Source organism: Micromesistius poutassou (assembly GCF_964030765.1).
Source record: "Micromesistius poutassou genome assembly, chromosome: 24".
In the NCBI taxonomy this organism is placed as follows: domain Eukaryota; kingdom Metazoa; phylum Chordata; class Actinopteri; order Gadiformes; family Gadidae; genus Micromesistius; species Micromesistius poutassou.
This window is the reverse complement of record NC_140294.1, coordinates 7,581,314-7,595,755: the sequence shown is the minus strand read 5'-3', so window position 1 is coordinate 7,595,755 and position 14,442 is coordinate 7,581,314. Positions and strand designations below refer to the sequence as shown.

General features: G+C 45.2%; 1 protein-coding gene across 4 annotated transcripts in view; it reads left to right on the top strand.

Moving 5' to 3' along the window:
- The window catches only part of LOC311369534 (E3 ubiquitin/ISG15 ligase TRIM25-like), a 53,926-nt gene extending 40,097 nt beyond the window's left edge, over positions 1 to 13,829 (top strand). For 3 of the 4 annotated variants that reach the window (XM_084487760.1, XM_084487759.1, XM_084487758.1), the window contains 2 exons: positions 949 to 2,016; positions 11,979 to 12,649. In XM_084487760.1, the coding sequence (XP_084343886.1) occupies positions 951 to 2,016; positions 11,979 to 12,535 (1,623 nt within the window). In that variant the 5' untranslated portion in view covers positions 949 to 950 and the 3' untranslated portion in view covers positions 12,536 to 12,649. Of the gene's footprint in view, positions 1 to 948; positions 2,017 to 11,978; positions 12,650 to 13,811 lie in introns of those variants that run through there. The other variant, XM_084487761.1, reaches the window with a different exon arrangement.
- Positions 13,830 to 14,442: the final 613 nt, after the last annotated feature.

Here is a 14,442-nt window from a genome sequence, read left to right as displayed (position 1 = left end):
TGTTGTATATTGAGCGTATACACGCAGCTATGACGCCCGTTCAGTTTACAAAGTTCAGTATCACTCCGTGCCTAACTTGAACTGTTGTTTATTTATATATAAAAGCGATAGCATAGTTCACTGAAGCCTAAAAACATGTTGATTGCTGGAGAGGGAACGGTGCACACGGTGAGTGAACTCGATAGTAGGCTAAATTGCCGGCGAACCGAGCTACGGTCTCTAGCCTTCTCTCTGAAGGACGCTACAGTGTGTTGCATAGCAACCGCCGTACACTTTGCAGGCAGCCAGGAGGGACTACTTTTTTGTATTGGTTAAAAAAATGCTTTTCCGACTTTCTCACTTTTTCAAAATTGAGGGTGTCTATGACTTTCATTTCGCCATACTTATGTAACCGTTTTATAAAAGCAATAGATCACTTCAGTCAGTGAAATGTGCTCATTAGATCAAATCTGCAATTAATCGATTCCGGACGTCATGACTATTTGAATAACTTCCAATGTTGTGGTTTTGTGTCATTTGGATACGTTGTATTTGAACCTCTAGTTTTCAGGGACAGAAAAAGTGCTTCCATGTTAAAAGTGAAAGTGTAGCGTTGTGACACTCGGCTGTTTCAACTGGGCAGAAGTCTGAGACTTCTCACCCTATGCAAACGTTGTTTTTGGACACAAACTTATCCCATATTTGAGACAATAATTGATATAAATGTACTTTGAGAATGTATAAATCCTTTAATTTAAATTAAACTAAATAATCAGACAAACATTGTAAGGTGAGTCCAAAATATTGACCCCTCATCCTCAGTGAAGATGTCCTGTCTGCAGGACTTCATGTTGTACCTCCTATTGGATGAAGATTTCAGCTTGAAACAACAAAATATATAACGTATAAAGCACTTGCATTTGAACGAGTTCAAACTGTTATTTTACTATTGTTATCCATGTTTTCTAGGAATGGCCTCTGCTACTTCCTGGTCTGAAGAGGACTTCTCCTGTTCCATCTGTCTGGATGTGTTCAACAGCCCAGTCTCCACACCGTGTGGACACAACTTCTGCAGAACCTGTATTTCAACATTCTGGGATGACCAAGTCCAGTACAAATGTCCTGTTTGCAACAAGCTGTTCCACACAAGACCTGATTTACAGGTCAATACCTTCATATCAGGGATGGTTGATCGGTTTAGAAGTTCTGCACCAGTCAAAGAGCAGCCTTGTGTTGAACCAGCAGAAGTTCCCTGTGACGTCTGTACTGGGACCCAGCTGAAGGCCGTGAAGTCCTGCCTGACGTGTTTTACCTCTTACTGCCAAACCCACCTGGAGCCTCATCAGAGAGTCGCAAGACTGAAGAAACATCAGCTGGTCGAGCCTATGGACCGTCTGGAGGACAGGGTGTGTAAGAAACACGACCGACTTCTGGAGCTCTTCTGCCAGACTGAACAGGTGTGTGTTTGTCTGTTGTGCACAGTGACAGACCACAAGTCCCATCCTGTTGTACCTCTAAAGGAGGAATATGAAGTGAAGACGGCCCAGCTGGGGAAGATAGAGGCTGAAGTTCAGCAGATGATCCAGGAGAGACAACGAAAGATTAAGGACATCAGAGACACAGTGGGACGTAGCAAAGCAGACGCAGACAAAGAGATAGCCGATGGTGTGCAGGTCTTCACTGCTCTGAAGCGCTCTGTTGAAAAGTGCCAGGATGATCACAACCAAACGGTTAAAGAGAAACTGAAATCCACAGAGACAGAAGCTGAAGGCCTCATCAAAGAGCTGGAGCAGGAGATAGAAGATCTGACCAATAGAAGATCAGAGGTGAAGCAGCTCTCATACACTGAAGACCACCTCCACCTCCTCCAGACCTTCAAATCCCTGAAGGATCCTCCACCCACCAGGGACTGGACCACGGTGGAGGTCTGTCCTCCGTCATACGTAGAGACCTTGAGGAGAGCCCTGGATCAGCTGGAGGAGACACTGAACATGGAGATGAAGAAGGTGCCTGACCTGAGATCAGCTCTAAACAAGTGTAAGTATCTGATTAGTTTGATTTAGGTGGGTTAGCTGTCAAATGTCCCTGAAGACAATGTTGTGAGTGCTGCAGTGTAAAGTGAGGTTGAAAACATGTTTGATAAAGCTACATAGCTTAAAGGGACACTGTGTTGGAATTGCTCCCATCTCGTGGTAAAATGATATAGTGCATTCAAACGAATAGTGCTCACTTTTTAAAATGGACGTTGCAACCTGGTTGCAACTACGGTAGGCGGTATGTGCCAAGAAGCTATGACAACCTGTCATCCAATACTACCTCATCGAGTTTACTTTCGGGTGATGATGAGGTACGCTATTTCAAACAAACTTCAAACTGCATTGAACCATTAGTGTGAGCATGTATGAGTAATTACTCCTCGAGCAAGATAGTGAATTATGTTGCCATGTTTATAATGTTTTTTATTGGTAACATTACTATGTCGTAGTCTAACCTATAGCATAAGTTAACAACTTGACACACAACGAACACACTTATTTTTTTACTAGTGCTTACATAACGCATGAACTATGTGTAATAATAATTAGTAGTAATTAATAAGCAGTGATACATTCCTTATTTGTTTATTTTTACGATGTGCGTGCATTGTCCGATCATCATCATTACGTGATTGAAGAGTAGGGAGAGGACAGAGAGGCAGTGGATCGGTGGGAGGTAGTAGGCAAGAAATACAACCCTTATTCAATCAAACAGAGCCTATGCTGCTATCCACCAACAAGGCTTTTTAGGCTTTTAACTATACGTGTTCTACTGTTAATAATAATAATAATAATAATAATAATAATAATAATAATAATAATAATTCATGAAATTTATATAGCGTTTTTCAGTGACCCAAAGACGCTTACATTGTGGAAGACATAAAAAACATGAAAGGTGTCAGGGGGACAAGGGCAGGGGCAGGGATGAAGGTGGTCATGGGTAGGGGAGGTCGTAGGCTTGGGAAAAGAGAGAGGTTTTTAGAGTGGATTTGAATGTGGGAAGTGAGGGAGAGTCGCGGACAGGTTGGGGAAGAGAGTTCCATAGTCGGGGGGCTGCCCTGGAGAAGGCTCTGTCACCGAATGTTTTCAGTTTGGAGGGTGGTACGGTTAGAGAGAGAGTGGAGGAGGATCGGAGGGCTCGGGAGGGGCGATGGGGGACGAGGAGGTCAGACAGGTAGGGCGGGGCCAGGTGGTGGAGAGCTTTGAAAGTCAGGAGGAGTATTTTGAAACTGATACGTTGTTTGACGGGGAGCCAGTGGAGAGTGTGGAGAACGGGGGTGATGTGCTCACGGGACCGGGTGTGAGATAGGAGGCGAGCAGCAGAGTTTTGGACCATTTGGAGTCTATGGAGGGAATGAGAGGCGATGCCAGTGAGGAGGGAGTTGCAGTAGTCAAGACGGGAGGAGATGAAGGCGTGGATAAGGGATTCAGCAGCAGGGGGGGGGAGAGGCAGTGTCTGATTTTGGCGATGCGGCGGAGGTGAAAGTAGGAGGTCTTGACAATGGAGCTGACATGGGGATCGAAGGAGAGGGTGGGGTCCAGGGTAACACCAAGATTGCGTGCCAGGGGGGAGGGAGTGATGGTCGAGGCGTCGATGGTGAGTGAGATGGGTCCAGTTTTATTGAGAGTGGATTTGGTGCCTATGAGAGGAGCTCTGTTTTGTCGCTGTTAAGTTTGAGAAAGTTGTGGGTCAGCCATGTTTTTATTGTAGAGATGCAGGTTTCGATGTGGGTGAGGGGAGGGTTTTGGGTGGTTTTGGTACAGATGTACATCTGAGTGTCATCTGCGTAACAGTGGAAGTCGAGATTGAGTTTGCGGATGATGTGACCAAGGGGGAAGAGGTAGCAGATGAAAAGAAGGGGGCCGAGGACTGAGCCCTGAGGGACCCCCTGCGGTACAGGAGAGAGGGTGGACGTGTGGCCAGAGAGGGAGAAGAACTGTTGCCTGTCGGTGAGGTAGGAGGTGAGCCAGTCGAGTGCAGTGCCCTCAACACCCTGTTGGCGCAGCCTTTTGAGGAGGATGGAATGGTGTACAGTATCAAAGGCTGCGCTGAGGTCTAGGAAAAGCAGGATGTTGAGGGCACCTCAGTCTGCAGCGGTGAGGAGATCATTGATTACTTTGACAAGGGCAGTTTCGGTGCTGTGAAGCGGGCGGAAGCCAGACTGGAGGGGTTCATAGAGGTTGTTTGACTGGAGGGGTTCATAGAGGTTGTTTGACTGGAGGGGTTCATAGAGGTTGTTTGACTGGAGGGGTTCATAGAGGTTGTTTGACTGGAGGGGTTCATAGAGGTTGTTTGACTGGAGGGGTTCATAGAGGTTGTTTGACTGGAGGTGGGTGTGGAGTTGGGCGGCGACAATGCATTCCAGAGTTTTGGAGAGGAACGGCAGGTTGGAGATGGGGCGGTAGTTGGAGAGGTTGGCTGGATCAAGGGTGGGCTTTTTGAAGATGGGGGTGATGGAGGCAAGTTTGTAGACAGAGGGAATATGACCAAGGGATAGGGACTGATTGAAGAGGGTGGTGAGGTGGGGGATGAGGACAGGGAGGCAAGCCTTGGTTAGAGTCGTTGGGAGGGCGTCGAGAGAGCAGGTGGTTGTCTTGGACGCAGTGATGATGTCCAAAATGTGGGAGGAGTCAACAGGGGAGAAGGCAGTGAAAGAAGGGAAGGGTGGGTGGTCAGGGAGGGGGGGGACAGGAATGGTGGGGGTGGAGGAGTTACTAACGGCGGCAGTCAGGGAGCTGTTGATTTGGGAGATTTTATGGTTAAAGGCGAGGAGGAAAGAGTTACAGAGGTCAGGTGAAGAGGGTGGATTAATGTCCGGCGGCTGGAGCAGTTTGTTGACGGTGGAGAACAGGATGCGGGGGTTCCGGTTGGTGCTGTTGATGAGGGTGGAGAAGTGGGCGGATTTAGCAGCATGGAGAGCGTCACGGTAGGAGGAGATGTGATGTTTGTAGGCTTCGGCGTGAACGGTGAGGCGGGTTCGCTTGCATAACCGCTCGAGTTGGCGGCCAGTCTGTTTCATGGTGCGGAGTTCCGGGGTGTAACAGGGGGCGGAGTTAGTGAATGAGACAGAGGAAGTCTTCCAGGGGGAAAGGGAGTCAAGGGAGTCAGAAAGGATGGAGTTGAGCATGATGGCATAGTCGTCAGGGGAAGAGGGGACAGAGTCAGGGGTGAAGGCAGAGGATATGAGCTGGGAGAGTGAGAGTGGGTTGACTGATTTGATGTTGCGGTAGGAAATGGAGAGCTTTTTGGGATTATGGGGTGAGGGTAGAGGAGCGGAGAAGAGGATGCAGAGATGATCAGAGAGTGGGAAGCGGAGAGGATGGGGGTTAGATACGGGTAGGGAGGCGGAGCAGACTATGTCGAGGATATGGCCTTTTGTATGGGTGGGGAAGTCAATGTGTTGGGTGAGGTGGAAACAGGCGAGAAGGGAGAGGAAGTCAGATGTCAGTGGGGCGGTCGGCTTGTCCGTGTGGATGTGGAAGTCACCGGTAACTAGGAGGCGGGAAGAGAGAGAGGACGCAATGGTGAGGAGTTCAGACAGTTCAGAGAGAAAAGATGGGTGTGGCTTCAGAGGACGGTAGATTAGAACAGTGGTGACAGAGTTGGGGAGGGAGAAGGCAAGGTGTTCAAAGGATGAGATAGATGGGAGGTTGAGGTTCAGTTCAGTGATGGACAGGGATTGTTTATGAAGAACGCCAACGCCTCCCCCTCGGCCAGAGAGGCGGGGTTTGGCAATGTAACTGTAATTGGAAGGAGTGGCTTGATTGAGAGCGTAGAAGTCCAGGGGCTGTTGCCATGTTTCACAGAGGAGGAGCAGATCCATGTTATTGTCCAGTAGCAGTTCAGATATAACGGGTGATTTGTTGGAGAGGGAGCGACAGTTCAGCAGTGCGAGGGAGATGGATGGGGGGGCAGGGGAGGGGGAACGGAGGTTAGTGAGGTTGGCAGTACGGCAGGTGGGGGTGACGGGGGGGCGAGAGTTAGTCCAGAGTGAGGGGATGGGTGAGCCATGGGGGAGGTGTTGGTTGCGAGAGGGGCCAGAACCTGGATGGATGTAGCGGCGTCGGCGGAGGATTCCGGCTGTGCTGGCTGCAGGGGCAGCAGCAGCAGAGAGACGATGGTTATTGTTGAGGCGGTGAAGGTCAGCGGCGGTGTAGCTGAGTGGGCCAGAATTTGGTGGAGTAGAGGAGAGAGTCCTAAGAGTCTGGAGTAGCAGGAGTGATAATCCAAGGTGGAGACGAGACATGACAGCGGATGAAAGAAGGCCGGGTAGTATATTGGTGGTGGCTAGTAGCTGATTGGCTAGAAGCAGGGAGGCAGTGAGTTGTGTGTTGTTGTGTAAGACTTGCGTGGATTTCTGACTAAAACTTTGCGGACGCCAAAATCTGGAAAGCTGATGCTCACAAAAAAATCTGGATGCATCAATCCTTGCGTAAGGCAAGGCAAGGCAAGGCAACTTTATTTATATAACACTTTTCATACACAAGGCAGACTCAAAGTGCTTCACATATAAACATTGTCATACAATAAAATAAAATAATAGATAAGTAAAAAGTAAAATAGATAGAAAATAAAGGCAAAGTTTAAAAAAAACATCTTAGAAAGGCAGAGTTAATAAAAATGCATTTTAGAAAGTGAGAAAATAAAGGCAAAGTTACTAATAAAATAAAAAATAGAAGCATTGTAGATTTAAGATTTAGCAGAAAGCTAAAGCAAACATAAAAGTCTTCAGTCTTGTTTTAAAAGCTGTCAGAGTTGGGGCAAGTCTTAAATCCTCAGGGAGTTTATTCCAGCTATTTGTTGCATAGTAACTAAATCCTGCTTCTCCATGTTTCGTGTTGACTCTGGGGATAATTAACAGATTGGTCTCAGAGGATCTTAGTGGTCTAGAAGACTTATGTAGTGGAAGCATATCAGTTAAATATTTTGGCCCTAAACCATGTAGGGATTTATAGGTTAGCAACATGATTTTAAAATCAATTCTCTGACATACAGGGAGCCAATGTAATGATTTAAGAATTGGTGTAATATGTTCACATTTTTTGGTCTTTGTTAGAACTCTAGCAGCAGCATTCTGAACAAGGTGTAGTTGCCTTAGAGTTTTTTTTGGGAGACCTGTAAGGAGACCATTGCAGTAATCAAGCTTGCTAGTGATAAAGGCATGTACAAGTGTTTGTACGTCTTCGGTAGACATGTGCCCTCTAAGTTTTGCTACGTTTTTAAGGTGATAATATGCAGATTTTGTAACTGATTTGATGTGACTGTCGAAATGTAAATCTGAATCCATGATAACCCCTAGATTTCTGGCTTTGATTTAGGTTTTCAGGGACAGAGAGTGAAGGTGTTGGGTAACTTTAAGCCTTTCGGTTTTAGCACCAAATACAATTATCTCGGTTTTGTCCTCATTTAGTTGAAGGAAATTTTGGCACATCCAGTCTTTGACTTGCTCAATGCACTGGCACAACAGATCTATGGGCTGATAGTCATTTGGTGATAGAGATACATAGATTTGCGTGTCATCAGCATAGCAGTGATGGTCAATATTGTTATTTTGCATGATTTGCCCTAGTGGGAGCATGTAGATGTTGAATAGAGAGGGTCCTAAGATCGAACCTTGTGGGACTCCACATGTCACGTTTGTTGATTCTGAAACAAAGTCGCCAATGGAAACAAAGTAGTTCCTATTTTGTAGGTAGGACCTAAACCAATTTAAAACTGTGCCTGAAAGCCCCACCCAGTTTTCTAATCTGTCCAAAAGTATTGTATGGTCTACAGTGTCGAATGCAGCACTGAGGTCTAGTAGCATTAGTATTGAGATTTTGCCAGAGTCTGTGTTAAGACGGATGTCGTTTACAACTTTAATAAGGGCGGTCTCAGTGCTGTGAAGGGGTCGAAATCCGGATTGGAAGGTGTCATAGCAACCAGTTGATGCCAGGAAGTCACTAAGTTGCTGGAGGACAACTTTCTCAATGATTTTACTTATGAAGGGTAGATTTGATATTGGTCTGTAGTTGTTAATAATAGAGGCATCTAGGCTCCGCTTTTTTAAAAGGGGTTTGATAACTGCAGTTTTTAAGGCTTTTGGGAAAGAGTGATGATTGCCTGATTGGAGAGAGTTGTTAACTATTTGCAATATGTCTATTGCTAGGCAGTCAAAAACATTCTTAAAGTGGTTGGTAGGTAAAGTATCAAGGCAACAGGTGGATGGCTTCAGTTGTGTCACAGTTTCCACAAGAGTTTTAGAGTCTGTGACATTAAAGCATGTCATTGCCACGTTACTTTTGCCTGAATATGGTGGTAGTCCAGCATTTTTGTTTAAAGTGGAGACATTGATGGCGCGTCTGATGCCTTCAATTTTATCAGTATAAAATGCTGCAAACTCATTGCATTTCTGAGTGGAATGAAGGTCAGGTGGAATTTGTGTTGGGGGCTTGGTCAGTCTGTCAACAGTTGCAAATAGGGTTTTGGCATTATTAGTATTGGTTTTAATGATATTGGAGAAAAATGTTTCTCTAGCACTTTTTAAGTCTAAATTGTAAGCACGGAGGCTCTCTTTATAGATGTCATGGTGAATATGAAGTTTTGTTTTACGCCATATGCGTTCAGCCTTCCTGCATTCTTTTTTCTGGGCTGTTACAAAAGCAGCTTTTCTCCAAGGTGCCTTTTGCTTTCCAGAAATCGTTTTAACCTTATAAGGTGCAATGACATCTATGACTTTCCAAATTTTTAAAATTAAAGTTTTCTAAAAGATCATCAGCAGAACATGGGTTGAGAGGTGGTAGTAAGGAGATGGCCTTTTTAAAAAGTACATTAGAATGTTCATTGATATACCGTTTTTTGACAGTATTTGATTTTGTCTGTATGTCTGGAATAAAAGATATATTAAAGAAAACACAGAAATGGTCAGACAGTGAAGGATCAGTCACAGAGAGATCTGAAACATTGAGACCCTTTGTGATAACCAGGTCTAGAGTGTGCCCCTTACAATGAGTAGCCTCTTTCACATGTTGAGACATTTCAAATGTGTCCAAAATGGTAAAAAGTTTTTTTGCACACTTATCATTAAAATCATCAGTATGAAAATTGAAGTCACCAGTTATAACTAGACAGTCAAAGTCTGTGGAGATGCTAGACAATAATTCTGTAAAGTCATCGAAGAAATTTGCACCGTATGTGGGTGGCCTGTAAATAATTAATAGGAGAACTCTGGGGGAACATTTCAATACAACACAAAGGTATTCGAATGATGGAAAATCACCAAATAGCATCTGTTTCCCCTGAAATACATTTTTAAATATAGCAGCAACCCCTCCACCTCTTTTTCCAGATCTACATACATCAAAAAAGTTATAGTTGGGAGGAGCTGTCTCCATCAGAACGATTGCACTGTTATTTTGTTCTAGCCATGTTTCAGTTAAAAAAAATCCAGTTGAGAAGTGGTAATAAAATTAAATAATAAATAAATAAATATAAAAAATAGATAAATTAAATAATAATAATAATAAAACTAAAAAAGATTTGTTATTAAGAGACCTAACATTAAGTAGACCCACCATCAGGATGGGTCTACTTAATGTTAGGTCTCTTAATAACAAAATCTTTTTTGATTTTGGTTTGGTTTTGAAAGGTATGAGATTTGAGAGCAGTGCAGTGCGTCTAAGTTTCCCTTTGTTTACTCTCTTAGTGAGTACAGCAGGAATGCAAAAGTTGCCATGTTTTGATGTAGGCAACCTTGGGTTCAACAGATTATGCAAAACTTCCTTTGTGCTGTGTCTACGGCTGAACCCTTTTTTGTCTCAGTAATAATCAGGACTACTATCAGTACAGGGAGGGGGGGGCTGGGGCGCCCTCCGCTTGAGTGTTATCAGACTGTGGTCAGACCGAAAGCACGATTTCACACAGATTCTCTTTGTACATCCCAATTAACGTGACATTGAGCGCACATGCACGAGCCCGTCTCTCCACCCATTTCCATCTCCACCCGTCTCCTCCCTCATTTAATATGCTAATTAGTATAAATAAACCTGCAGTAGTGCGCTCGTTAGGAGAAAGGAGAAAATGGAGAAAGGAAGAAAAAATAACTTTAGTGAATGCGAGGTGGAGGTGCTGATTTCGGAGGTAGAGGCCAGAAATAAGATCTTGTTTGGCTCTCTTTCCTCCGGAATCAGCACCAAAAGCAAAAAACTGGCGTGGGAAAACGTTGCCAGGTCGATCAATGAGGTTGGGGCCGAAAGCCGAACTGTGGCTGACATTTAAAAAAGTGGTCGGACAACGTCCACTATTGTAGTCCACTATTGTAGTCCACTATTGTAGTCCATTGTTGTAGTCCACTATTGTAGTCCACTATTGTAGTCCACTATTGTAGTCCATTGTTGTAGTCCATGAGGGAGAGAGAGAGGCCGTTTCTCAATTTGCGTTCTCGTCTGTACTTGTGTACTTTGCGTTCTCGTGAAACGTCATCAGTCGTAGCCCAAGTACTGTTCCAATTCCAAGTACGCATCAAGTCAAGTACAGTCGTAAAACCCGTGTGTGTTCTCCATGCGTTCTTAAACTGGCCGTTCCACCGAGGACGCATCGGAGGTGACTTGTGTGGACTTGGACCGTTAAATATCCCAGGATGCATTTCGCATTACCATGTTTTAAAATATTAGTATGTAAGCTATAATAATAGGCTATATATAGGAACATTTGACATATATAACAAAAATGTAGGCCTATTCATTCAAAATATTGACATACTATTTTAAAATTAAAGAGGCTGGGGTTTTGTTTAATATAATTTGTTTTTATTGTATAAGTCGCTGATAGAGGAAACCCATCACAACGGCAACGAAAATCTTGGTCGGATCCATCCGATCGTGTGTGTGTGTGTGTGTGTGTGTGTGTGTGTGTGTGTGTGTGTGTGTGTGTGTGTGTGTGTGTGTGTGTGTGTGTGTGTGTGTGTGTGTGTGTGTGTGTGTGTTCTAATCAGTCATTTCTCGCTCATTCGTTATTATTATATCAATAGTCTACTCTCCAACTACATAGCCAGTTAGGCACGCGCATCTGTACCCTACATATAAAAAGTTGTGTGAATAGCTTATACACACGATAAGCATATCTTTTCATTTATATTCATTGAAAATATTGACATACTATTTTAAAATGAAAGAGGCTGGGGTTTAGTTTTATATCATTAGTTTAAATTGTTCAGTAGTGTATGCCTACATGAGGCCGTAAAGCAGTTAACAGAGCTGAGGTGGTGACGTCACAGGTGCGTACTCGCGTCCTCGGAAGTCTGTACTTGGAAGTCTGGACTTGCCAAGTACGCACTTCCAAGTCCGCGAGTCCGTAGTTTGCGTACTTGGTATTGAGAAACGGCCAGAGACTAACAAAGACCACACTACCCTCCACCACGTGACTTTAACCAGACTCCTCCAGAGTGCTGTGATGTCCACTGATTGCTCAACGAGCAACAGCTGAGGCAAACGGCTAGAGTGAGACCAACTGAAAACTAATCTGAAGTGAAACTAAAACTGTGATTCTGAAAAAAGTATAAATGATATCGAAATTCTGATTAAATACTATAGAAGATACAAATGTGTAGATTTGTTTAATAGTTTGAGTGATGGTAAACGGTTGAATTTTGACCAAGTTATGATGTCTGAAGTGTTGAAGAGGGTGTGTGTGTGTGTGTGTGTGTGTGTGTGTGTGTGTGTGTGTGTGTGTGTGTGTGTGTGTGTGTGTGTGTGTGTGTGTGTGTGTGTGTGTGTGTGTGTGTGTGTGTGTGTGTGTGTGTGTGTGTGTGTGTGTGTGTGTGTGTGTGCCTGAGCGCCTGAGCATCCTCGGATTTAGCATCCTAGCATATCTAAGATGTCAATGCTTCCAGCAGTACTAGTGATGATGATGATGATGATGATGATGATGATGATGAAGATGCAGAAGGGTTCAGTAGCTCATCATGTCTTGTTCTCCGTCAGATGCCTGTGAACTCACACTGGACCCAAACACAGCCCACAGACGACTCTCTCTGTCTGAGGACAACAGAAAGGTGACGGAGGTCAGAGAGGACCAGTCGTATCCGGATCACCCAGAGAGATTTGACTCCCAGTACCAGGTGTTGTGTAGAGAGGCTCTGACTGGCCGCTGTTACTGGGAGGTAGAGAGGAAAGGACCTGTTGATATAGCAGTGACATACAGAGGAATCACAAGGAGAGGAGGGGGTGGTGACAGCCTGCTTGGAGGGGAGAACGAGTCCTGGAGGCTTGATTGTTATGATGATCGTTACACTGCCGGGTACAACGGTAGACAGACAGCCATACGTCTCCCCCCCGCTGGCTCTACCAGAGTAGGAGTGTATCTGGACCGGCCTGCTGGCACTCTGTCCTTCTACAGAGTGTCCCCAGGTGGAGGAGGGTCCTCAGACACACTGACACACATCCACACCTTCAGGACCTCCTTCACCCAGGAGGACCTCCTCCCTGCGTTTGGGTTCTGGTGGGGGGAGGGTGACTCAGCGTCTCTGTGTGAGTTATAGTCTCTCTCTCTCTCTCACTCACTCTCTCTCTCTCTCTCTCTCTCTCTCTCTCTCTCTCTCTCTCTCTCTCTCTCTATCTCTCTCTCTCTCTCTCTCTCTCTCTCTCTCTGTGTGTGTGTGTAGGAAAAAAAAAAAGGATGGCCGGGACGGGCACACACACACACACACACACACACACACACACAGAAACACACACACACTGCTTTTTCGTCAGTCTCTAGGGCAGTTATAGTCTCTGTCTCGCTCTCTTTCTCTCGCATCTTTCCCTCCCCCCCGTCTCCCCCTCCCCCGTCTCCCTCTCCCCCTCCCCCCCGTCTCCCTCTCCCCCTCCCCCTCCTCCCCCCCGTCTCCCTCTCCCCCTCCCCCCCGTCTCCCTCTCCCCCTCCCCCCGTCTCCCCCTCCCCCCTCCCCCCGTCTCTCCCTCCCCCCGTCTCCCCCTTCTCCTCCCCCCCGTCTCCCCCTCCCCCTCCTTTTTATGGGGCTTCCTAAAAGTTGATGATGATGAATCATGAAAGGAAGAGACTTTAAGGATCTCCCATAGGGTTCGCTAAGCAGCTTTTATTAAGATCTCATTTTTAATTTGAAATGTATATTAAATACCTATTGATGGTAAATCACATGTTTTTTTATGCAACTATATATTTGTAATTTTCAGACATAAACATGTTTGTTCTATGGACTATGATATCATCATTGTTGTCCTAATCAGATTTTATATTTCATTCATAATAACCAAGAGGTCTATGGGATAATGTTGCATGTTGTAAATGACTTTAAACTGAATCTTGATTCCTTTTGTTCTGTTGGGAACCAAACGGCCGCAGAACATGTTCAGTTATTAAAGATACGTGCACACCTGTTTATGATTAGTAAAGTCTGCAGCTTCTATTGTTTCAGTCCTTGTGTTTATTGTGTACATGTAAGGGACCATTTTTCTGTTGTATTTGTTCATGAAGCATAATGATAATAAACAACTCAGTGGATCAACTGAATGTTCTCGTGTGTTCAGCCCATCATCATTCTCCTTTTATTACTAAATAATGCTTACATAAGTGCCTAATAATAATAATATATTAATCAGAATTATAAATAAAACAACAAATGTTTTTCTCTCTCTCTCTCTCTCTCTCTCTCTCTCTCTCTCTCTCTCTCTCTCTCCCCCTCCTCCCCACCTTCTCCCTCTGCCCCCCCCCACACACCTCACCACGGTAACATCCCCCCACCCCCCCCCACGGCATGTCGGACTGGCGGCATGTAACCGGGATATTTGGCACAGAGAAGACGGTGGGCGACATCTGGAGTTGACCAAAGGTTAGTGTGATATACTGTGCTCAAACAAACAGCTTCAACAACATGTTTTCTGGAACTCATATACTACGTTTACTTGTTGGGAAAACACCACAACATGTCTCCTTTAAGGATGAACTACTGCCACACCGCTCACATGACCGTTCAACAGGTAGCTCTCATGCGCATGCGACTGATTGGCGACTACTGTTGTTATCACGTGACACGCTGCGCGGATCAGATCGTGTTTATCTTATATCCGATATCCGATCCAGCGTACTGGGCCAATATCGGACCGAGGACCGTGGATCGCATCGGGACGTCCCTGGTATCATCTATAGTTGTACGTGAGCGCTGTAAACAAGTGTTTCATGTTTTTTACAACTGCTTTTGTTTTGTGTTGCGGATTTTAGCCAGAGATGGATTCCTACAGCACACAGTCAGTGGCCGGTCCAAACGGTGGATTCATCCTCCTCAGCCAAACGTCAGCAGCACGGTGGGCAGAGACAGAGAGAGGCACAGCCAGCCTGCTCCCAGTACAACAACCACACGGGACCACACAGCTCCCACAACACTCAGGACCCCACAATACACTGATGTCACATACTCTGCAGGTAGGA